This window comes from Mastigoproctus giganteus, chromosome 5, assembly GCF_048544385.1.
Source record: "Mastigoproctus giganteus isolate SK-2022 chromosome 5, ASM4854438v1, whole genome shotgun sequence".
NCBI classification, from domain to species: Eukaryota; Metazoa; Arthropoda; class Arachnida; order Uropygi; family Thelyphonidae; genus Mastigoproctus; species Mastigoproctus giganteus.
In genome coordinates this window covers 196,902,817-196,926,387 of record NC_143579.1, presented here as the reverse complement: position 1 = coordinate 196,926,387, position 23,571 = coordinate 196,902,817, and the positions used below count along the sequence as shown (strand labels likewise).

General features: G+C 38.6%; 1 protein-coding gene across 1 annotated transcript in view; it reads right to left on the bottom strand.

Moving 5' to 3' along the window:
• The window catches only part of LOC150085976 (lysosomal alpha-glucosidase-like), a 140,631-nt gene that overhangs the window by 28,480 nt on the left and 88,580 nt on the right, over positions 1-23,571 (bottom strand). Inside the window, exons 13-16 of the mRNA XM_090373628.1 lie at positions 18,327-18,498; positions 17,553-17,669; positions 10,882-11,030; positions 6,981-7,065 (exon numbers count right to left, since the gene is read on the bottom strand). Coding sequence (XP_090229754.1) covers positions 6,981-7,065; positions 10,882-11,030; positions 17,553-17,669; positions 18,327-18,498 — 523 coding nt within the window. The remainder of the gene's footprint in view (positions 1-6,980; positions 7,066-10,881; positions 11,031-17,552; positions 17,670-18,326; positions 18,499-23,571) is intronic.

Genomic DNA, 23,571 nt, shown 5'->3' with positions numbered 1-23,571 from the left:
ATTAGGTTTATTTTGATATAGCATGGTGTATTTAGGGTCGAACAAGTGCTGCCAGCTAGGATGTGATGGAATACTCTTAATCTTTAGTGCATAGTTACATAATAAGGATTTTCTCCTTAGATGCAGTGGAGGTTCATTTGCCTCAATATACAGGCTGTGGATCGGAGATGTTCTGAAGGCTCCCATAGCTATCCTAAGGGCACTATGCTGTATGGTGTTCAGACGTAATAGCGAACTGTTCCTAGCGGAGTCATAGACGGGTGATCCATAATCTAAGCGTGATCTTATTAAAGCTCTATAGAGATGAAGGAGAGAGCTTCTGTCAGCACCCCAGGAAATAGCGGAAACGGCTCTTAGGATGTTCAGTTTTTTAAGACACATAGTTCGAAGGTAAGATATATGGGAAGCAAAATTAAGTTTATTATCTAAATGTAACCCCAACAGACGAAAATTGTTAGTGACAAGTATCAGGCTGTTTTTTAAAAATATTTCTGGATCCGGGTGCAGTTTGCGTTTTTTACAAAAGCGAATTGCAGTGGATTTTTTTTTTCTGCTAAAGAATAACCATTCCGCAGTGTCCATGATTCTATTTTAGCTATGGAAATTTGAAGTTGTCTTTCAATGGTGTTCATAGTTTGGGATTGACAAGAAATAATGAGATCATCGGCAAACATGTACGATTCTACTGTATTTGGTACTTCCCGTGTCATATTTGTAATTCTTACTGCAAATAATGTTGGACTTAGAATGGAACCCTGCGGTACACCCTCCTCTTGTTCAAATGATTTGGATAAATTGTTCATATACCTTACCTGAAACGTTCTGTTGCATAGAAAGTTTTGTATAAATTGAGGTAACTGACCTCTCAAGCCGAAGGAATGGAGATCTTTTAGTACACCATATCGCCAGGTGGTATCGAAGGCTTTCTCAATATCGAGATTAATCATGACTAGATGTTCTCTCCTTATGAAGGCATTTCGGATGTTTGCCTCTGCTTTTATCATCACATCTAGCGTGGACCGGTTCTTTCGAAATCATTACTGGCTGCTGTTTAGTAAGTTGTTTGTTTCCAGGAACCACGTTAGCCGCCTGTGAACCATTTTTTCCAGGACTTTTCCTAAACAACTAGTCAGTGAAATCGGCCTGTAGTTATGCGGAAAGGTACGATCCTTTCCTGACTTCGGGAAGGCTAGAACAATTGAATGACGCCAGGAGAGTGGGTAGGTATTTTCTAAGAAAATACGGTTGTAATATTTTAACAGTGTTCTTTTTGCTCTGTTGTCAAGTTGTTTTAACATTATATAATAGACCCCATGCGGCCCAGCAGCACTACTGGGTGTTTTATTGAGTGCCCCTAGAAATTCTGTTAATGTGAACGGCTGGTTGTATGGATGTGAAACTGCCGTAGAAAAATTAACCTTATGCTTTTCTGCAGATTTTTTAATTCGTTGAAAGGTTGGGTTAAAGGTGGATATTGCTGATATGCTGGCAAATGACTCCGGTAAGGCATTTGCTATTTCTTCTGGTGATGACAACTCTTTCCCTTCCCAATTTAGTATTGTAGTTGGGGGCTGAACATATTTGCCATTGAGCGTTTGAATTTTCCTCCAAATGATTCTACTATCTGTGTCCTTATTTATACTCGAGGAAAAGCTAATCCAGGCTTCTTTCTTATGGAACTTGGCTTTCAGTCTTTTGAAGTTAATTAGGTTACTAGTTGTGGGGAATTTACGAAATAAATTCCAAGATCTATTTTTTTTCCTGTTTCGCACGCGTACAATCTTGGTTCCACCAGTAGTTACTGTGTTTCCGCCACGGGGAGGCAGGAGCAGTGCCGCTAGAGTGACCAAGCAGTATAAAAATTTACCGTTTCCCCGGTAAAGATTTTGGTATTGCAATGGTAGAAGCTAGTAATATTTGACTAGTAATGTGTTCCGTGATATTTTCTGTGATCTGAGATTGTATTATTTTATCATCTAACTGAACATGAGAGACGTATTCACTCCAGTGTGCCCTACGGAATTTCCAAATGGAGCGACGTAGTGAAGGGGAGTTTGCTCGTGTTTGCAGTTTGCAGAGAATTGGCAGGTGATCACTGTTCAATGGATTTTCAAGAACAGACCACTCCGTAATAGTATATATGGAGGGAGAACAGATCGAGAGATCTATTGAACTCATGGATCCAGTCGAAAAATGAATGTAGGTTGGCTCGCCAGTATTTAAAATGGTGAGTTGATAAGCATCAAGAAAGGATTCTATTAGCTTACCTCTCTTTTCAATTGTTGGAGATCCCCACACCGAATGATGTGCATTGATGTCTCCGAGAAAGCAGAACGGAAATGGTAGCTGGTCTATTAGATTTTCTAGGTCGTCTGAAGAGAATAAGAAATTAGGAGGGATATATATTGACGCTGTTGTAAGAGTGATGCCAATTACAATACGCACTGCCATTGCTTCAAAAGGGGTCTGAAGAGCAGTATGTATCGATGGAACGTTGTTTCTAACAAGAATTGCCACTCCTCCACGGGCTGGCGAGTCTATTCTCCTATCTCGTCTGAAGATGGTGTAATTTTTAATGGTGGGACACACTCGTGCATTTAAGTAGGTTTCCTGTAGGGATATGCCTGCTAGATCATACCGGTCGATGAGATCATATAAATCGTCTTTTGTGTTGTGAAAGCCTCTACAATTCTATTGGAGGAATCTTTCCATTAAATGATTTTGTTGTTTATTTTTGTTTCTGACTGCTTTTAAGTTGAAACTTGCTTGCATCGATCCGATTTCGCTTTTTCTTTCTTTGGAAAGTAGGGACGTGTGACGTCCATCTCATCAGTCGCATAAAGTTCTAATATACCATCGTCTGATTCACTGCGTTGGTCAACATCCATGCCCGTTGAAACCGGTGGGGTCAGTACTTTAGTTTCTGCCACTTTTGGTTTTGCTGTTTGAGGCACGTCGGTTGGAATGGTAATTGGGGTGTTACGGAATGGTAATTGGGGTGTTGGGGTGTAAGCAGATAGCAAGGAACGTGCCGTCAGCGATGGATATATTTGGAGGAACTGTAACATCTGTTTGAATACCTACTGACTGAAATTGTTTAGCAGCAGTGGCATATGTACGCTTTGGTTCTGTTTTGAGTATTTGTCTTCTTGCCTCTGTGTATGTGACTTTATTCTCGACTTTATATTTTTGGATTTTTTTCCCTTGTTTCCATAATTCGCATATTTTGGAAAAAGCCGGGGGGATTACCTTTACAGTTTGGGCAATGAGAAGTAGCAGTGCATTCAGATTGATTATGATCCTTTGATCCACAATTTGGACATATTGCCTCACCTCTACATGCAGTTTGGGAGTGTCCATATTTTTGGCACTTATAGCACCTGATTGGATTCGGGATGTTAGGACGGACACGGCAATGAAGATAGCCTGCTTTAACAGATGTTGGTAGGATAGGAGAGCTAAAAGTGAGGATTATACTCCTTGTGGGAACAAGAATCTTTCCGAGTCAGGATTCTCCTTGCTTGGATTACTTTTTGTTCTCGAAGCTCTTGGACTATTTCCTCTTCTGATACATTTAATACAATTACCCCCTTCGAGGGTGGCATGGGGAGTGACTTTTATTGGTTGTCCACCAAAGGTAGTCATCGCCTTACCGTTTTCGGGGAACCTGCAGCAGACTCAATACATTTTTGTATAAGGAATGGTGATAACTTACTCCATTTTTGTATAAGGAATGGTGATAACTTACTCAGACGCTGCTCTGAGAGAGAGAGAGAGAGAGAGAGAGAGAGAGAGAGAGAGAGAGAGAGAGAGAGAGAGAGAGAGAGAGTAGAATGAGGAATGATGGTATCTCCTCTTGAGGGGTTGTTCTCAGCCTCTTGGGTTGAGAGAGGTCATTATCATTGTCATTTATGTTGTCTCGTCTTGAGCTCAATGGCTCTAAAGGTGGATACATATTTTTATCCATCTTTGCTCCTTTCAACCCTGGGAGAGTGGATTTCTTCTCCCAGGTTACCGGCCCCGCCACGGGGAGGCAGGAGCAGTGCCGCTAGAGTGACCAAGCGGTATAAAAGTTAGTACATTAATTTAAGGAAAAAAGAAGACAGGTGTTTTTCCTTTCTTAAACTTGCTTACGATTTGTAAGACTAAGTTGCCTAATAATAGAAAAGTAAGAAAACTTTTATAACTGAAACAAAACTATATCTTTGAGAAAACGCTCTAGAAATCACTCGGGAAATTGCTTGATCACTATAACGCTTGGCACCCGCGGCCAGCTAGAAAGAGAAGGTAGAGTGAGTTTACTCATGGACATCAGAAAGATACCCTGTATCGTGGTAGGCGTAGAGGGTGGGGGAGAAGCTGCCGGGCATTTATCCTTCCCAAAGAGGTTGAATTAAAGTGAAAAAGAAAAAAACAAGTCATTTACTTAATAGAGAACGTTAGTCGACGATTAATGAATATTTTTATAACACAAGAGTGCAAATATCGCTTCGCACAAACGAAATAAGAGAAAAACACATGTCGAATGACTAACATTACACACGTTATTTATTAATGTAGAGATTTCATTAATTATTTCTTTGTTCGGTAATATCATAATAACCCTATCAGCATTCATGAGCTGCTCCTCCTAATCACCATCTTATTTGCTCCTGGATGCAGAGAACATGTTATTGAAGTTTAAAAATAACACAAGGAATAAATGATGATAAACTGTTGGTCTAAGAGACGCGCTGTATGCGTAAGCAGTGGATACATAATTCGCAATAATTCCTTACCGGAAATTGTGTGTGAAAGGTATACGCTATGAGAGAGAATTAGGTAGCTAGCGAATGACCTTCAACTGCCTAGAGCAGCGGTTCCCAAACTGGGGTCCACGGACCCCTGTGGGTTTGTATACCAGTTCCAGGGGGTCCGCGAAACGACCCTCTAGAACTGGTCAGATTATTCGTTGTATGTATAACAAATTGATGATTAATACAGTTATTATATATTTATGTAAAAATAAGAATAAAGTTGAGTTGTTTTAAACAAAAACTTAGAATTTTCTTTTCAGAAAACCCAGTGTTCAACACACATACAGAAATATATATATATATACAGGGCGATTCACTACCAGTGCGACAAACTTGCAGGAGGTGTAGGGGGCACAAAGACGAATCGGAATCACATAGCATTGCAGGGTTCGAAATGCCTTCGTCATGCTGTAGAGGACGTTGAACGGGAGGTCGCGTGAACAGCGATCCCGCTGGAAGTCAGCATTTGCGAACTGTTTCTGTTGAAGAAACCAAGTAGCAAAAGTCCTCCGGAGTGGATAATCCGCAGGCTCCAATGATTGGACGCGTTGCAGATGGTATGAACTCATTTGGTTTGTTGACAGTATCCTCCATACAGTGGATTGGGAAAAACCCAATCGTTGGCCTATCGCTCGAGTACTCGTACTCGGATTGCCTTCTGCAAGACGTAGGACATTCACCTCATTGTCTGGCGTCCTCGTCGTTCGCTCTCGATTCATGGTACATCTCGTGAAACAACCAGTCTCACGTAACCTTCTGTGCACACGTGCGAAAATCGTATGATGAGGAGCACGCCTGTGCGGGAAACGTTCCTGGTACAAGCGCAGAGCGGCGCGCCCGTTACAGTCTGCAGCTCCATACGCGAGGTGCATGTCGGCCAGTTCAACGTTTGAATACTCGTCCATCCTACAGCCTCGGGAACCGGTTCGCAAATGCTGACTTCCAGCGGGATCGCTGTTCACGCGACCTCCCGTTCAACGTCCTCTACAGCATGACGAAGGCATTTCGGACCCTGCAATGCTATGTGATTCCGATTCGTCTTTGTTCCCCCTACACCTCCTGCAAGTTTGTCGCACTGGTAGTGAATCACCCTGTATATATAGTGGATCCGCGAATTTTTTTCATTTTTGAAAGGGTCCGTAGATCTCAGTAGTTTGGGAACCACTGGCATAGAGCATTTTTTTCTACTACAGTATATGAGTCTACCTTCTCCGTCTAGTTTAGTTTCAGATTCTTTCTTTTGTGTAATAGCAAAATCACGTACAGTCCAAAAGCGGTCCACCCTTCATTTTTTTTTTTTTTTTTTTTTTTTTTGAGGGGTAGCAACACAAGAAAGCTGTTACAGAGAATGCAGAAGTATAACATGTAAGAACATGCATCAGAATAATCTTTGGAGGGGGAGGCTTTCGCCAATGATAATTAGCCTTCGTACCGTATCCTTTTTTTTAGCATGCTGCTTTTCAAAAAAAAGAAAAAAAAAAACCAATGGCTCGTAACATTTGTACGTGGCCATTGTTTTTGCACCAAAGTAATTAAGGTTATGAGGTGTCAGCATTACGTTTGTAAGTTGCACACATTATATAGCTTTCCTGTTTTGCTGAACGAAAAACCAGTTTTCCGGTGGGGGAAGTAACGTGAAAAACCTTCGCCGAGACAGACTAACTCGGCTACGGTGTGTAAAAAGCTCATAAGTTTTTCTTGATAGGATTGAATCCAGGTCTTTTCCATGGAAGGAGAGCGATCGTGAGCACCATACTACCCCAGGGGCTGTGTGCACTTAGGTCAGTATGGTAGTAAAAACAGAACCCTTTAGTTCTGTTTTTAGTCTTATTCAAATATGATTAGAGTATATGTAAGCGAGTCCTAGCGAACCCTGAGGGGTGGGGGGGATATTCGTATTTTGATCCAGCATTTTGCAGTACACGAACATCCGCCAATTCTGAAGGCACCATTCGATTAAAGTAAATTGTGTATGCGAATGTTTTTTTTTCAGCGTGATTGTTTTTTCTATTGCAATTTTCGTTATACAATTAATACTGCACCGTATATACTACTTCTGCCGTAATATAAACCTATAGTGACGTATACTCCGATTTAACTGAAGCCTAGATTTTTCTTGGGTGTAATCTTTTTTCATTTAAATAACAAAATAAAATTATCTGAAATCAAAAAATTTAAACTCACCTCGTAAACTATTGGAGAAATGAGGAGTGCCGGTCCCCACAAAAACTGAAAATCAATATCCCATGTATTTCGGTCTGTAGGAAACCTAACAAAGTAATATAAAATACATTTTATTTTGAAATCGGAGTCCCTAGAAAATTTGTAATTAAGTGTTATATTGCAGTACTACATTTGCTTGTAGAAGCTCCTTTAAAAAAAAAAAAATTCCATTCAATTGAAATTAATTAAAACACCACCTTTTAAAAACAACAATGTGTTCATTGAATCGTAATTCCGTATATCTAAAATGGAAGATAATATTACTACAATTTTGAATTCTCTTTCAAAAATGTATTTAAATTTCAACTTTTTCGAACCTCAGAAATCGAGCCCAAGAAGGAATGAATTTGTGAAAAAAAAAAAAAGAAAAAAAATTGTAGAATAATTTGAAAATTTTATCAAAAATTATATTTTGATAAAATTTACATATCTCATATGCAAATATTTGTATATTTATAAATAGTGTATTTAAGTATAATCTCATATTTTTAAATAATTTTAGAAGTAGTGTGCTCTTCATGTTTGCTACCATTTCTTAGAAATTGTTATCTAGTTTTAATTAGTGTCTCGTGTACTGTTCTGTGCTGGAGTTTAATTGTTTGTTAATTATTTATCTGATTTAGGCTCTTGCAGACTCCATTTGTACAGGGTGGCGCAAAATAAGCTGAACAGTTGGTTTTCTCTCTGTAACTTTAGAACGAATTGTAATAAATGAACAATCTAAACGGTGAATGAAAGCTTTATTGTTGGAAATTTTTTACGTCATATGTGAAAAATAATATCGGCCAAATGACCCCCCCCCCCCCCTTCTTACTCGCAAACATGTGCTTTTCTCATGGCGTTTTCCATGGCATTTCTCAGAGTTTCAGGAGATATTGCGGCTATCTCATGCCGGATGTTCTCTTTTAGGGCCTCTATGTTTTGAGGGTTATTGGCATACACTTTATCCTTGAAATAGCCTCAAAGAAAAAAGTCTGGGGCGGCCAAATCCGGTGAGCACGGTGGCCACCTCACATCACCATTTTTCGAAATGATGCGATTGGGAAAATGCTGCCATTGTGGCTCGAGCGGTGTGAGCCGTGGCGCCATCTTGTTGGAACCACATATTGTGGTCTTATGGTAGCTGTGGCATCAAAAAACTTTCAACTATTGTCCTATAGCGCTCTCCATTGACCGTCTGAACAACACCATCATCATCCTCGAAGAAATAAGGTCCAATGATGCGTTCGGCTGTTACTGCACACCAAACCATTACCTTAGCTGGATGCAGTGGTCTCTGGTGAGTTATTCTTGGGTTCGCACTGCCCCAAAATCGACAGTTTTGTTTATTAACAAAGCCACTTAACGGAAAATGTGCTTCGTCGCTCATCAAATTTGAAATGAAATTCTCATAATTTTTTGCGAGGTTTATGAAGGCACGGGTGTATTCCAGACGCGCTTACTTGTCTTCGGGATGGACGGCTTGTACTAATTGAAAGGACTAATGAAAGGCTTGGACTAATCTTGTACGGAAAATGATGCAAGTCCTTATGCAAAATTCTCTGCAGCGTTCGACGAGAGATCGTCAGTTGAGCAGAGCGTCTTCTGTACGATGTTTGGGGGTTGGTCTGTAACACTCTCCTGTACACGTGCAGTGTTTTCCATTGATTGACCACGACAAGGTCTTCCAGTGTGTCTGGCATCAGCAACAGTTCCCCTTTCTTCAAAATTTCGAACCGTGTGTTCGAAATTGTGTTCCTACTCGGTGCTTCTCAAACGTTATGAAATTGTCTATATGCTCGTTGCGTTAGAACCTCTGACCGATTGTTTTCCAAGAACATTGTGACTATTTTGGTCCGCTGAACAGTTGTGTACCTCTCCATAATTAAATTCTCCAAGGGTTAGCTGTAAGATAAACAAAAAATTACAAACCTAAAAAGAACTAAAAAAGTTATGAATTTTTAAAAATAATCAGCTTATTTTGCGCCACCCTGTATAAGGCAATTTTCTTTCCCTATCCTGGTTACGATCGGCTAATTTACTTCAGATTTACGCAGCAGTTTTTCATTATTTATATATTTGTTTCGCTTTATACTCCGGGATAATCACAAGAGAAATTTAAAAGATGAGATAATATAAGAACATCACTATTAGCAGTCACGTGAACTGCAGCCACGGGTTCGAGGTTATGAATTAATCTCGTTCCGTATTTTTCCTTGTCTTTTTAACTTAGAATGTTTGGTTTCATTTCATCTTTGAAAGCATCTCTTTGAAGAATCACTTATGCTTCAAAGTTATTTTAATTTTACCAGCAAATCCAAATATGATTCTGATTAAAATAAATCCTTACTTGTTCAATCTCAGGTTGCATTTAATGCTCTTAATACATTTGCTACACGTGTCCTCAAATGGAGAGATGAACATGGATCAGTTAACTCAAGATAGACTATTGTCTTGTGACTCTTTTTACCTCCGTGTTGGTGTACTGAAAAGTTACTTCTAACTACGACTTCTCACACAGTGATTACTTCACATAACATTGTTATGTGAAGTAGTCACTGTTATGTTTTGTTATATATTAGAACTACTTTCGGATTTCTACTGCCTCTGAAGATTCTTCTATTTGATCCTTGGAAAAGCTACTCCAGTGGGTTTTCATTTTGGACCTGTATTGTCTGGTGAGCTGTTGAATCCAACTTGGAATTGCTATTGATTGTACATAGTGTATATATTTGTTAATACTGAATCTTTGTACCTTTTCCTCAAAATATCCCTTGCGAGCTTTCTTTGTTTTCTGATCCTGATATCAGGATGGGATTTTTAGTAAGTTACTAGGCGCCGGTCACACAAGAGAACATGGAGAAATCATGGAGAAATCATGAGAAATCATGAACAGACACAAAATTTACACACAAAACACTACACGCACATGGATAGATTTGACACAAGCCTCACCACAAGGAGTATAAAAGCTGCTAATGGGGGAAACCATGGGGTTCGCAACGGCTACACTTAAATACTTAAAAATAACAATTATCTTCTACTGTGTTCTTTGGTTTGTTTGCTCTTTTTGAATAATTCTATTGTGCAGCTGCTCCCAAAACTTGTATTTTTTCGTTTTTTTGCTGATTTCGTTCCTTGCTCAAAAAAAGGTTTTCAACCTCTTGTCTATATTGTAATCCCAGTTTATTTATACAGTTTACTGTGAATATAATGCAAATGAAATTTTTTTTTTAAATAATTACAGTATTTCAAAGGATTATTGACTATATACGTTTAACTGTTCGTATTCGGGTATTTCTCTGCATATGTTTATTAATAATTTATTTCAAAGCATAATTTGGATTTTAATAATTTGAAAGGTTTACTAAAGTGATTGTTATGTGAAAATATGCATGATGGAAGAGAGAGTGACGAATACCCAGTGTGAAAAGAAAAGTTTAACGCTGCAACCAGCACAGCGCTGTTGCAGCGTTAAAATCCAAGCATCTGACAATGACAGACGTAGAATTGTAGAGGAAACAAATTAAAACAGAAATTGCGAAGGATACAACTTAAAATAACACTATATCATTTGCTCGTGCAGTAGATATGATGAAGATGCACGGGGAGAAATCATGAGAAACAATGAAGGAATCTGGAAAATCCTCGCCATCAAAAAAATAAAATACAATAAAATAAATAAAAATGAAATAAAATAAAATAAAAAAGTTCTTATTTTCATACTCCAAGACAGTCCAGCTGAATTTGCAAAATAGAGATAGATAAACGAAAAGTCTACTACAAAAAGGTCGGTCGCGTAGGGCAGATTTGCACAATAATTTTCCTTTCGTTACATGACGGGTTATACACTAGCTTAATATATATGTTGATTTTTACTTACTCATGCAACAGTGGACGTACTACGGTGTCACCTTGTACGTGTGCCAAATGCAAGAGCGTGTACAAATAAGGTAAAAGTTGATATCGGGTACTCAAAGCTTGGCGTGAAGCGATTATGACCTTCTCTCCCATTGCAGCAGGATCTTGTTCCTACAAATAATAATCATTAGATGAGTAAACCCCTTTTTGACAAATGGACTTTTGATATAGCAAATTCAGCAGCAGATAACACTTGAGGAAAGGAAAATAGAGTATAATAATATTACACTTCAAGTACTGTATAATTATTTTATTTGAAAAATTAGTTGGTGATTATTGATTCACTTCCTAACTTTTCCCTTCATTTAGTGTAACTCCTTATAATTATATGCTAGTACTTCAAAGTTAATTTAATTCAGATGTGAAGGGCTTTATCGAGCTATTAACAGGACTTCGGATTACGTTAATAAAAAAGAAAAGTTTGGATTAGAAACTGTCGATGACGTCTGGAACTTTTTGATGCCTATTCAGGGATGGTTAGCTGGTATCAGGGAGAGGTGTATAGTTTCCAATTTATTCCAGGTAAACAACTCCTTTATTACATATTTAATTTCAGATACGATATATGGCCGACCGAGATAGCCAGGTGGGTAAAGTGCCTGCCTGGCAACCCAAAACCTGGCAACCTGAAACCTCGGTCTCAGGCGAGGATAGCATGGTTTTCCGTCCATTGGGTTTTAGGAGACTCGGCTACTTAGGGCGATTCTCCTAAAACCCGATAACAACAACAACAGCTTAGTGTGCAGTTTATTGTAAAACAGAAATTTTTGTAATTCTAAAATCTTCTGATGTGGATGTCCCACATGTGGCCAGAAGAAAATAAATAAACAGAAAATAAATTTATTCACTTTTAGGATGGAGCAATCCCAAAGTCCTAGTTGGTTGCCAACTGCAGAAACAGGCCTCTACAGCAGAGATTTTGGAACTCCGGCAGCGCTGGCAATGGTGAGCATCTTGATGGTTTATTAACTTAAATGTGAATTTTTGTTACCACAATATTAAACAGGATTATGTAATATTATTATATACTTATTATATAATACGAGTGGCGTTTGAAAAGTTTGTGGCCTGAGTATGAAGGATGTATTTGAGGAGTCTGGCAACATGTTACCTTTCAACATAGTCCCCTTTACATTCAGTATACGTTTTGCATCTGATGCTGTAATGTATTGATTCTAGCTGCGAAGAAAATTTTCTCTTGGGCTCCCAGGAATGCATCCGCTGCAGAAATGATATCACTGTCGGGGGAATGGATGCCAGTAAGGTAATGGTAATGGATGCCAGTAAGGTAAGGGGAATGGATGCCAGTAAACCAGTAAAGTAAAATTAGGAAATAGATGAAAGTCCAGTGGTGCTATATGTCGTGAATATAGGGGATGGGCCAAGATTTCAAAGCTGCACCCATGCAGTGCAGCAATGGCAGTTTCAGGCTTGTGAGCAGGTGCGTTGTGCTGGTGTAACAAGACTCCTTTTCTTAATTTTTTCTCAGCGTTTGTCTTTGATGGATTCACGCAAAAACCTCACGTCTGTTAATATGCTCCAGTGACTGTCTGGCCTTTCTGAATGCAATCCACTAACAATGCTCTATTAGCATCCCCAAAAAAACTGATGCTATTACCGTGCTAGAAGAAGGAATCAACTTGGCTTTCTGGAAGAGAGCTGTGGTTTTACTATTTGGGCTGCTCCATTATCTTTGGCTGAAAGTGACAGACCCACTTCTCATTCACGGTCACAAACCTTGCAAGGAAAATGCTGTATCTTCCTGAAAACGACGCAAATATTCACTTGACAACTTTTGTGCGTTTATGATCTGCTGTCAACAATTTTGAGACCCATCATGCTGACATCTTTTTCATAGCGAGAACCTCTGTTATTATGTGGTACACACTTTCAGATGAGATGTCCTAGACGCTGGTAATGTACCGAACCGTCACTCATCCTGAGATCATGCACACTGTCAACTACTGGAGTGGTGGACGTTATAGGTATTCCATAGCGATATAACGCAGCGATAGAATTACATAGTAATCAAGTGAGTGATATAAAAACAGAATGTGGCAGTGATTGATATACAAATAAAATATTGCACATACATATATACAGGGTGGAGCAAGAGTACATGGTGATTTTTTTTTTTATTCACCATGCGATTTCTTTTCTTTGCAATTATATTCCTCTTTTTTTTTCTTTTTTTTTTTCTTTTTTCAGTTCGCAAGCTTCAAAATTTTCGTACCAACGTCATCTGTACTCTATAGAGAAAAGTTTAAAGGTATGGTTAGTAACACTAGCTCTCCAGTTTACTTGGAGAAAATAGTGGCGTACCTCTGTTAACAATAAACATTTTTTTTTGCATTGAGCAAAAAAGTGTTTATTATTAAGGAACACTGCAGAAGTGGGAGAAGATGCTGGCAGGACTTCGGTGTGCATGATGGATCGACAAGCCAGACATTATTGAGTTTAGTGGATCAGTTTAAGAGAACAGGCAGTGTTTTAAACGGAACTTAAGGTCAGGCAGGCTGACCGTCATTAAGAACGCCAGAGAGAGTGATGGCATGGCTTCCAGTGTTACTTGATTTTAACCCATATGGTTTTATCTCTCGGCTTATCTTCGAGTGTTTCAGAAGAATCCATGAACCATTCCTACACTGAAGAAAGCGATTGAAGATGAAATTTTTCAGTGTCGCAGGGCGTTGGGGCATCTTTCGCAACTTACTTCATACACCGACTGCGTCACATTATGATGAATGTAGAGGACACATTCATGCCACAACACTGAACATGTTGTAGCATAAATTTCCCAATACTGTAAATATATTTCAAGCGTTAATTTCTGTTTCTAAACAATATTTTGTTCTTCAGACGAATAAAATGGTATGATGAGTAAAAAATCACCTTGTATGTGTACAATTGCTTTATTTTTTTTTTTATAAAGAAGGGGACATCATCATCGTCATTATCATCAGTCATTTTCAATCCACTGCAGGATGAAGGCCTCTTACTCCATCCATTTACTACCCACAAACTCATGAATTTCATCTATCCATCTTCGCCGTTGTCTTCCAGGTTTTCTTCTAGCTCCTTTTGGGTACCATTCTGTTATTTTCTTAGTCCATCTGTCATCATGTCTTCGAGCTATGTGTCCTGCCCAAGACCATTTCAGTTTTTTAGTTTTGATAAGAATGTCTTTTACTCGAGTTTGCTGCCTAATCCATGTGTTTCTCTTCTTATCTAACAGTCTGATTCCCAATATAATTCGTTCCATTCTTCGCTGTGTAGTTCTCAGCTTCTCTTCCATTCTTTTGGTGAGTGCCCAAGTTTCACTTCCATAAGTCATGGAGGGGAGTATACATTGGTTCATTATTTTACGTTTCAGACAAACTGGGATATTGCTCTTCAGTACGTGACTATATTTCCTGAATGCTATCCACCCAAAATTTATTCTTCTCTTGACTTCCAGCCATTTATCATTATTACAGCTAATCACTTGTCCCAGATAAGTATATGACTCCACCTTTTCAATTACTGCTCCTTCAATCATTATGTCCCTTTCTGTGGCATAATTGTTCATCATTACTTTTGTTTTAGCCATATTCATCTTTAGTCCAAAATCCTTACTAACTGTGCATAACTGATTAAGATTTTCCTCTAATTCTTTGGAATCATGGCTTATGACCACAATGTCATCTGAAAATTGTAAAAGGTTTAGGTACTCTCCATTCACATTGACTCCTTTCTGGGACCAGTCTAATCTTCTGAAAGCTTCCTCAAGGGCAGCAGTAAACAGCTTCGGAGATATTGTGTCTCCTTCTCGAACTCCTTTCTCGATTTTAAATTTGCTACTGTCTAGTCTAATAAAGGAGGTAGCACTCTCTTATATTTTCTTCAAAATCATAATATATGGGGTATCTATGCCTTGTCTTTCCAATGCCCGAAACATTGCCTTTTGCTGTATGGAGTCAAATGCCTTTTCATAATCCACAAATGCCAGGCATAATGGTGTTTTATATTCATTTGCTTTCTCCATTAGCTGTGATATTACGTGAAGGTGATCCATAGTTGAGAATCCTGTCCTAAAGCCAGCTTGCTCTTTCGGTTGATTCTCATCAAGTATTCTTTCTAATCTGTTAGTAATAACCCTTGTGAACAACGTGTAGATGTGGGATAACAAGCTAATTGGTCTATAATTTCCAATTGCTGATTTATCTCCTTTCTTATGGAGCAAAACTATGATTGCATTATTCCACTGCTTAGGCATCACACCTTTTCTAATGCACTTTGTGAAGAGCCTTGCCAGTTTTGGTGTTATGTCTCCCAATTTTAACAACTCTACAGTAACGTCATCTTCCCCCAGGGCTTTCTGATTCTTCATTTTCTTCAATGCATGTTCTACCTCATCAGGAAGAATATCGGGTATGTCGTATGTGTTGCTAATTTGCAATCCATCTTTCCCACTGCTGGCATCATTCCCTCGCTCCTTGTATAATTCTCTATAGTAGTCTTCTGCTATTTATAAGTACGCCATCGCTATTCTTCAATTTCAGTGTCATTTGTCTTTCTGTATTGCTGCTCATGACTGCTGATTTAAATCCTTTGTTTTCCCTTAATGCTTGTTCTACTTTTCTTGTGTTAAATCTTCTTATGTCCTCTCTGAGTCTCTTTCTACTGGCTTTGCATAACTGAGTATACTAAATTTTTATCTTGTCAGTGTGTATCTTGCTCTTCATTTTTCCCCTTCGGTTCATCATAACAAGTGTTTCTTGACTAATTTTTTCTCCTTTGGATTTCTTTTTCCCTATAGGTTTCTTGGGCTTTATCACTTTCAGAAAGTTGTAATATTCCTCGTCGATATCTTGGTCCTGAGCAGTCTGCAGAAGCTCAAACTTGTTCTTAATTTCCAGTTCATACTGCTTTTTCTCCTCTTCTGTTATCTCAAAGACCTGCGTATTATTTACTCGAGTCAGTTTTTTTCTTTCCTTTCCTACATCTATATCGAGTGTGCATCTTACCATTCTGTGATCACTTCCAACATTTACCTTGTTCAGGACGGTAACATCATTCACGATATATCTTCTGTTAGTGAGGAGATTTCATTAGTTGTTAATCCATTTGGACTCTTCCATGTCCACTTTCTGTTCACCCTTTTCTTGAAAAAAGTGTTGATTACTGACAATCCTTGAGATTCTAAAAATTCCACAAGTCTTTCGCCTCTTTATTTCTTTCACCAATTCCAAAATTTCCTATAGTTTCCCTTTCTGCGCTGTCTTGTCTTTTTCCAACCTTAGCATTGAAGTCCCCCATAATAATAGTGTAGTGGGTTTTCTGCTCATCTAGAAGACTCAATGTCGGTGTACATTTCTTCAACCTCTTCATCATCATGGTTCGATGTTGGTGCATAAATCATTATAACCTTTAGCTTGTACCTCTTAGAAATCTTGAGTATTAGTCTTGACACCCTTGTGACGTACTTTTGAATTCCAAAATGTTGTTTTTTAAATCTTTATGGTCCAGAAACCGAACTCCACCTTCACTCCTTGCTGTTATACTGTATATGAACAGTGTAGAGAAAAATACACAGAAACATTTATTTCTTAAGTGCTTAGGTTTCATGAAAATTGATCCACTGAGAGTTAAATTATTATATGCGGACTGACAAAGAAATGCTAATTGCCAGATTTCTATTGGTCCAATTTTAATGAAATTTGGAATGGCTCGACAAGTCTCCCTAAAGGATCATAATGTAAATTTTTTATCAAAATTCATTCAGCGGAACTATATTTTGTGGCATGATAGTTTTAAATACGATTAATGTTTGTATTGATGATTTTTTGTAAACTCCACAGACCTGGTGGTCGAGTATAAACAAGAACATTATTATTATTATTATTATTTTAACTCTGTGAGGACATAGCCCTTATTAGAGTTGCCTGTTTCGTCCTGGGGCGTTGGTCGGACTTCTTTGATGCAGAGCAGTCCCATTGGCGGGAAAGATTTTGATCAAGCCCTCTAGAGCCTGTAGTAGTACAGCGTATGAAAAATTGAAAGAACAGGATGGGTATACGGATTTCGGAATGAGCGCGCTGAGCTGAGGGCACTCCTTCGCCTGAATGTTTTTCAATGTTTTAGAGTTCAGTGTAGTAGCAGCTGTTATTGCATGGTACGGTTGCGTTCATCTTAGAATTTTTCTTCTACTGATTTACTTACGTTCAGCAGTTTTTGCTTAAAATCGATAATTATTGCATTTTTTTATAATACCATGCACTGCAGTAGTCATGAGTACAATTGTTACTCTCATACTCGCAAGCGTATGGAAGGCTAAGGTAATAGAAGCTATCACATGCTGCGAGATCCACCTAAAAATTGATACACGATATTTCACTTCTATGATAAATTTTTCAAATACAGTACATTATTTGGGTGCGAATAACTTAATCGCCATTTAGGACAACTTGCAAGGAGGATCGAGTTTTGTAGTTGACCATCTTAACATTCCATTGTAAAAAGTCCCCACCTCTTAGCGTGTGTGTGTTGCTTCTCTTCCTTGCTTCTCCAACTCATAATACAAATATCATATTCAGAAGAGTATGCCAAAATAATTCTACATTTAAACAAAACAGGTGTTCGCAGCGTACTTACCAAGCTACCATTATTATTATGATTACGAGAGAACGGATAGAAAGCTCCAAGTTGCATCCATCGTAAACAGAGTTCATCGGTAGTATTATCCAAAAAACCACAAATGTCCGCTCCTATCTATGCAGAAAAGATCAGTAAAATTTTATCTGGTAGCAGTTAACAAGTTTATAAGTAAAACATCATTAAGACATCTTAGTTAAATTGGTTATATGAAAAAAAGGTTCTTTATAAGAAGTAGACCTTGAGCAGGGGTTCTTAACAAGGGTGACTAGCTTTCATAGGGGACATAAGGCAGGTTGGATGAGGGGATGAGAAGGCCTTCTAGAATTGAATTTTTTTACCGTGTATTTCATTTACAAATTTTGAAACAAGAATAAGGGAGGTGGGATGATAGGGCAAACTTGGAAAGAGGTAACTGTACAAAAATATTAAGAATCCCCTTGTGTTGGTGCAATTACTTGCCACTACTTTCAAGACTCATTATGATCACAGATTGAGGTGAGGTTGATCGATAAAATTATAGTAATTATTTCATAGTTTGTGTCTTTTTATGACGAAATCTCACTCAATAGAGGAAACAATGCATTGAAATACTTATATATATATTAAAAAAAACCAAAAAAAAAAAAAAAAACCAAATACAACAACAAAAACTATGTTCATTATTTCATCCTATATGATTGCAATTAATATGTTAATTTTCTTGTGCATGTAATGTAATTCTTCCTATTAACAGTGAAAAGCTTAGGATAGCCACAAGATGGCGACACTTACATAGGGAACTCCGAACAGCGAGAATTCCATGATACCTGGAATAGAATCTTGGAGTTGGCTCCACAAGCTTTTGTTATCACCTAGCCAGTGGGTTGCGTGGCGGCTACTACCAGGAAACGTAGATCGACTTAATATTAGTGGACGTTTACCGGGTTTTATTTTCAGCAGCGACCTATGAAAAAAAAAATAATAAATAAATTATTATATATATATATATATATATATATATATATATATTATAGCCAACAACTACAGTATAATATGATATTTTCGTACCTTTATGCATTTACAATGAGTGTATGTTTTCGGATTATTAAAGTTTAATTTAGTAAAAGAAAAAAAAATAAACACTGTCATATTAAGGTTATCCGAGAACTCAGCTACCAAATGAAAAAAAAGCTAATAAAAGTTCCTTGCGTCACTGACGGGATTCGAACCCAGCCTTTATCACTCGGTGTAGGAAGGACAGTGAAAGCAATTTGTTAAGTAACGAACACTGGTGTGCAAAATTTAAGGACGAGTCAGGTTTTCACCAGTACCTTCTCATAGGAGTGGCTTGGATATGAGAAAAGGATCTGAGGTGCCTAAAGGACCACTCACTTCGAGCGGGTGGTTAGAAGGGTTGTTTGTGCGAAAAAGATCAAGCGTGTTGGCTGTATGATTAGGATTGTCCGGTATTCTTGTAGGTAAAGGAACCATCTGTGCAAGGTCATTAGTAATTGCAAAAGCCTCAGAATCTCGACCAGCTGGGTCTGTGGGACTAGAAAACGGAAACCAGCTGGAGTTGTGAACATTAAAATCACCAAGGAAAATTACCTCACTGTTAGGAAAGTTGGACTGGAGAAAGTCAAGTTGCAAAGAGAGGAAGTCAAAGAGCTCCATGTGATTAGTGGAGTTGGGAGAACGGTAGAGACAACAGATGAATTTGACACAATGAGGTAGAGAGATTTTAAGCCAGAGAAGATCAAAGAGAGGAGATTCCAAATTGCCAAGTCTCTGACAGGGAATATGAGAACGGACATATGCACAAGTACCACCTTTGAGGCGAAAGGAATCATACAGCGAATAATTTGGGCATCTGAGATGAGCAGTAGTTGAATCAACCGATAACTGAGATTCTGTCAGGAAAAGTACATGTGGTTTGGCGGACTGCAAGTGGAAATAGATATCGTTGAGATTAGAATTGTGACCACGTATATTTGTGAAATGAATTAGGAAGTGCTTGGGAGGTTTAGATCTTTTTGAAGATAAGCTTGCTCTATTAGTTTGACAATTCATGGTGTATTCAATAGTAAGAAAACGTGGGTGGGACATGCTGTATGAAGTAATGAAATTTTTAGATATGGCGTACATATAGTAAGAATATACCCAGATCCTTGACATAACGTGGCGTCAACAATGCTCCCCCCGCATAAACACTACTCGGACTCCCTCCAGTCACTATCTGGCAGGGTAGAGGTAGCAAGATTATACACTAGCTGATCTGGAAGCCTCCTAGAGAGTTACCAATAGGTTCGGTCTGGTGTACTAACTAGGGGCCGGCTTGCGAACGCCGTTTTAGAGCTGTACCCTCGGAATGTAAGGAATATTGGATCTCTCCACGATGTTCATCATAACCTCAAAAGTCATCAATCATACTGCATGATGGAAGAGATGGGGAAGGGTTGACCGGAATTTGGCTCTAGAGACTAAACATGGGTTCCACCACTTCAAGCCTTCAATAAGCAAAGTGGTGGTATTGCACCGGTTGATGAAAGTCATCTACCACCTAGTACTGCCTGGTAACATAGAGGAGCAGCATTCCTACATGTGGTGTGGGTGCCACACCTCGACCCCTGCTTACATTGGTTCACACCTGGGTAGTCACCCACCATGTACTTGTGCATGGAGGTTATACCCAGGATACTGGCCGCCGGTCAAACAGTCCACCTTTGTGGGGTCGCCTGGCCACAGTAAACCGCGATATCCTGTGCTCCTGTCAGCTGGTTTGCAATTGATCCCGCTGTTTGGTGTCGGCCCCTCTTGGCCTGTAGGAGTATATAGCGGTCATCATTGGACGTTGTTTTTCGTGGACGACCACCACTGGTCCTTCGAACAGCTGTACTTGTTCTGAAGGCCGACGACGCACGTGAGACGATGCTATGGGCGATACCGAACTCTGCAGCCACACTCTTCGCACTTCGTGCTTCCCAATTATTCGACCCCGGGTAAAGTCATCCCGATGTTGTCTACTGGCCGAATAGGGGAAACCCTGGAGCCCGCCAAAAAATAATAGAATACTTTGACTTGAGTTGGTTGGCTTTTAGGAGCATTAGCAACTAAGGCCATATTGCTCCGGGGATATGCGGTGGTCATTCCCTGACCTTTCCTCATCCTCCGTATTTGGTGGTCAGGCTCGAACCCCGGTCTAATCAAGAAGCGTGTGCTACGGGCTGCTGTTCCTGGCTACGGTGGCGCCACTTGACTTGACATTTCGTTGTCTGTAGCACTGTATGAAACCAATCGAACGTCTGTAACAATCGTGTTCACCATTCGGTAATTTGCACAAACTGCTGAACTGCTGCTTTTTTCTGTTTATGTGAGCCGTTTCATCTCGATTCAAATTTTTGCATGTGCACCAGCTTTCTACTGAACGGCCACAGTTATGCAGATCGCTACAGGCTGTTTCGTTTGATTTTGTGGTTGTAACCTTTAGAAATAGTGTTGGTCCTTAAGTTTTGCACATCAGTGTAGTTAGCATAGAAAAATTTTAATAAAAACATTTTTTATTATTTTTAATATACAAATAGCAAGCCAAGATCCAATAACAATTTAATATTAATTCAGTTGTTAAGCAGTTTCCGTTTCTTATGAGCAGTTTTATAAATAAACAAAAGAAATTCATTGTGCCTCTCGGCAGGGCCGATCACCCTGATACTAATGCTTGCACTTCCATAGAATGTAGAGTCATATAACGCGATCTTCCACCGTCTTCCTTTGCAGGAGAAATTTAACAAAGAAGGTAATAATTGCGATTTATTGCTTGCAACTTAGTCATGAACCGCTCAGCAACACTGATACTGCCTTAGAAATCGAGGAGGTTGCTTTGGAACTGGAAAGGACTCCTCAATGGCCATGATAACGGTTTTCTCTTCATAATTGCTAAAAATATACAGGAATACCTCAAGTGGTTAAATAAATTCACTCCTCATTAATAAAGATTCCAAGGTATTAAACTATATAATATTTGCTCCATTAAGGACTGAGTATGAAAAACTTCCATTCACGTTTACGTGAAATTGTGGAATAAAAATAATTGCAGAAGGAAGGAATAAATTACGAGAAATATGAGCTCAGGAAATAATATCGTGACACAAAACTTTCTTTGTTTACGAATCGTACACTGAAGTACGTAATATTCAATGACGATAAAATCGATTACTTTTTAAATCCGGTAGAAGGGCAGGATTCCTTCCCCTTGAATTATTCATTGTTTTCCAACCACACAACACATAAATCAACCTGTGAACACGCATCTGTAAAGCCAGAATTGTACAATAAACTATTGTATATGAACCAGTACGCTATAACCAAAGCAGTCAAAAATTCCCAAGCAACAAATTCTTTCTGCTGCATCTACCTGTTGATCATCTTTTTATATATCAGTTATATCGCTTTCGTAGAATTCAGAATACGCAAGGCCAATAACATCATTACAGGCTGAAGAAGCTTACCACGGGAAAAAAACAAACAAAAAAAAAAAAAAAACATCCAATTGCAGTCTCATGTCCCAGGTAACATGATTGCAGAATTTTACACACTGTGGAAATTTGACAGAACAATGATAAGAAATACTGGCAGCAAAACCGGATCGTAGCAAGATCCTGTAGTATAGCCCGTTTCATGCGAATGAATTGCGCCGTACGAATTTCGTTTTTTGCAGGGTAATAAGATGAAACGGCAATAGTGCTGGATCTTTACAAATGAACGATATCTGGCTGACGGCACCTTAGCGGTAGTTGTTTCAAGACACTGGACCTTGGAAATTATAAACAATATTTGGCTGCTCAGAGTCATTCACTTGTCTTCTTCACTCTGTGCTCACTACTGCCACCGGAAGGCCCTCGCTTAGCACATTGGTTATACTGTAATCACTATCCTCCTACACCGAGGGGAAAAAAAGCCTGAGTTTCCGTCAATGAGGTGAGGATTTTTTACTGGCGTTTCTTCACAACCTGGCTAGTTAGTCAGTGCATGGTTTTTCCTCCTGAAAACTTGGAGTTTTCATCCAACTAACAGCAAACCGACCAGATAAAAAAAAAAAAAACAAAACAAAAAAACATACAATTGCAGACTCACTATACTGAGCCTTCGTGAGTAGTACAGTTGGTAGAATCGCCATCGTATGCACACCAGGTGGAAAAGACCTGAGTTCGAGTCCCGTCGATGACGTTAGGAATTTTTATGGGCCTGTTTACAACGTGGCTAAGTTAGTTGGTCTCAGACGAGGGTAGCATGGTTTTTTCTCCCGGAAATTCGGGTTTTTCTTCCGGCAAACAGAAAATCGACCGCAGAACACACGCAGTTACAGAGAGTACGCACGGAGCAATATGGCCCTCGTCTCTGATGCTCCTAAAATCCTACTGCAACAATATACTGATACCTCAAAGCCTTAGTTGTTTAATGCTTAACACGCCTAATCTAATCTAAGATGCTCGTTGAACTTTCATCAAAGGCTGTGTCTTAAAAAATATTATCTTCTGCTACTTGGCTTCTATACAAATGTTAAAATTAAAAAGTGTTTACAGGAAAATAAGTTATCTTGACTATGAACGTAGTGCAACTAATTTAAGTAATCTGTTCTGCATATTATGTAAGTCCTTTTGAGCAGTTGTTGTAAAGAGTGAAACAAAAATGAATGAACTGAAAATAATAGACAGTGCCTGATTGAGGATAGAATGAATCACTTTGACGCTAATCCAAAAAAAAAAAAATAAATAAATAAATAAAAATAATAAATAAATAAAATAATAAAATAAAATAAATAAAAATAACCCATTAAAACTGTATCAATTATATACAACTGATATATTCTACGTACTTTGATTTTTCTTTTTTCTTTTTTTTTTTTTTTTTTTGATAATTGCATTAGTTTACGATGTGAAGCAGAAATAAAGTCAAGGCTATCAGCAGTCTGATTGCGCGACTGATTTTTCATTTTATCTTTAGATTAGAACTAACTCTACAAACAATGTACAGTTAATTT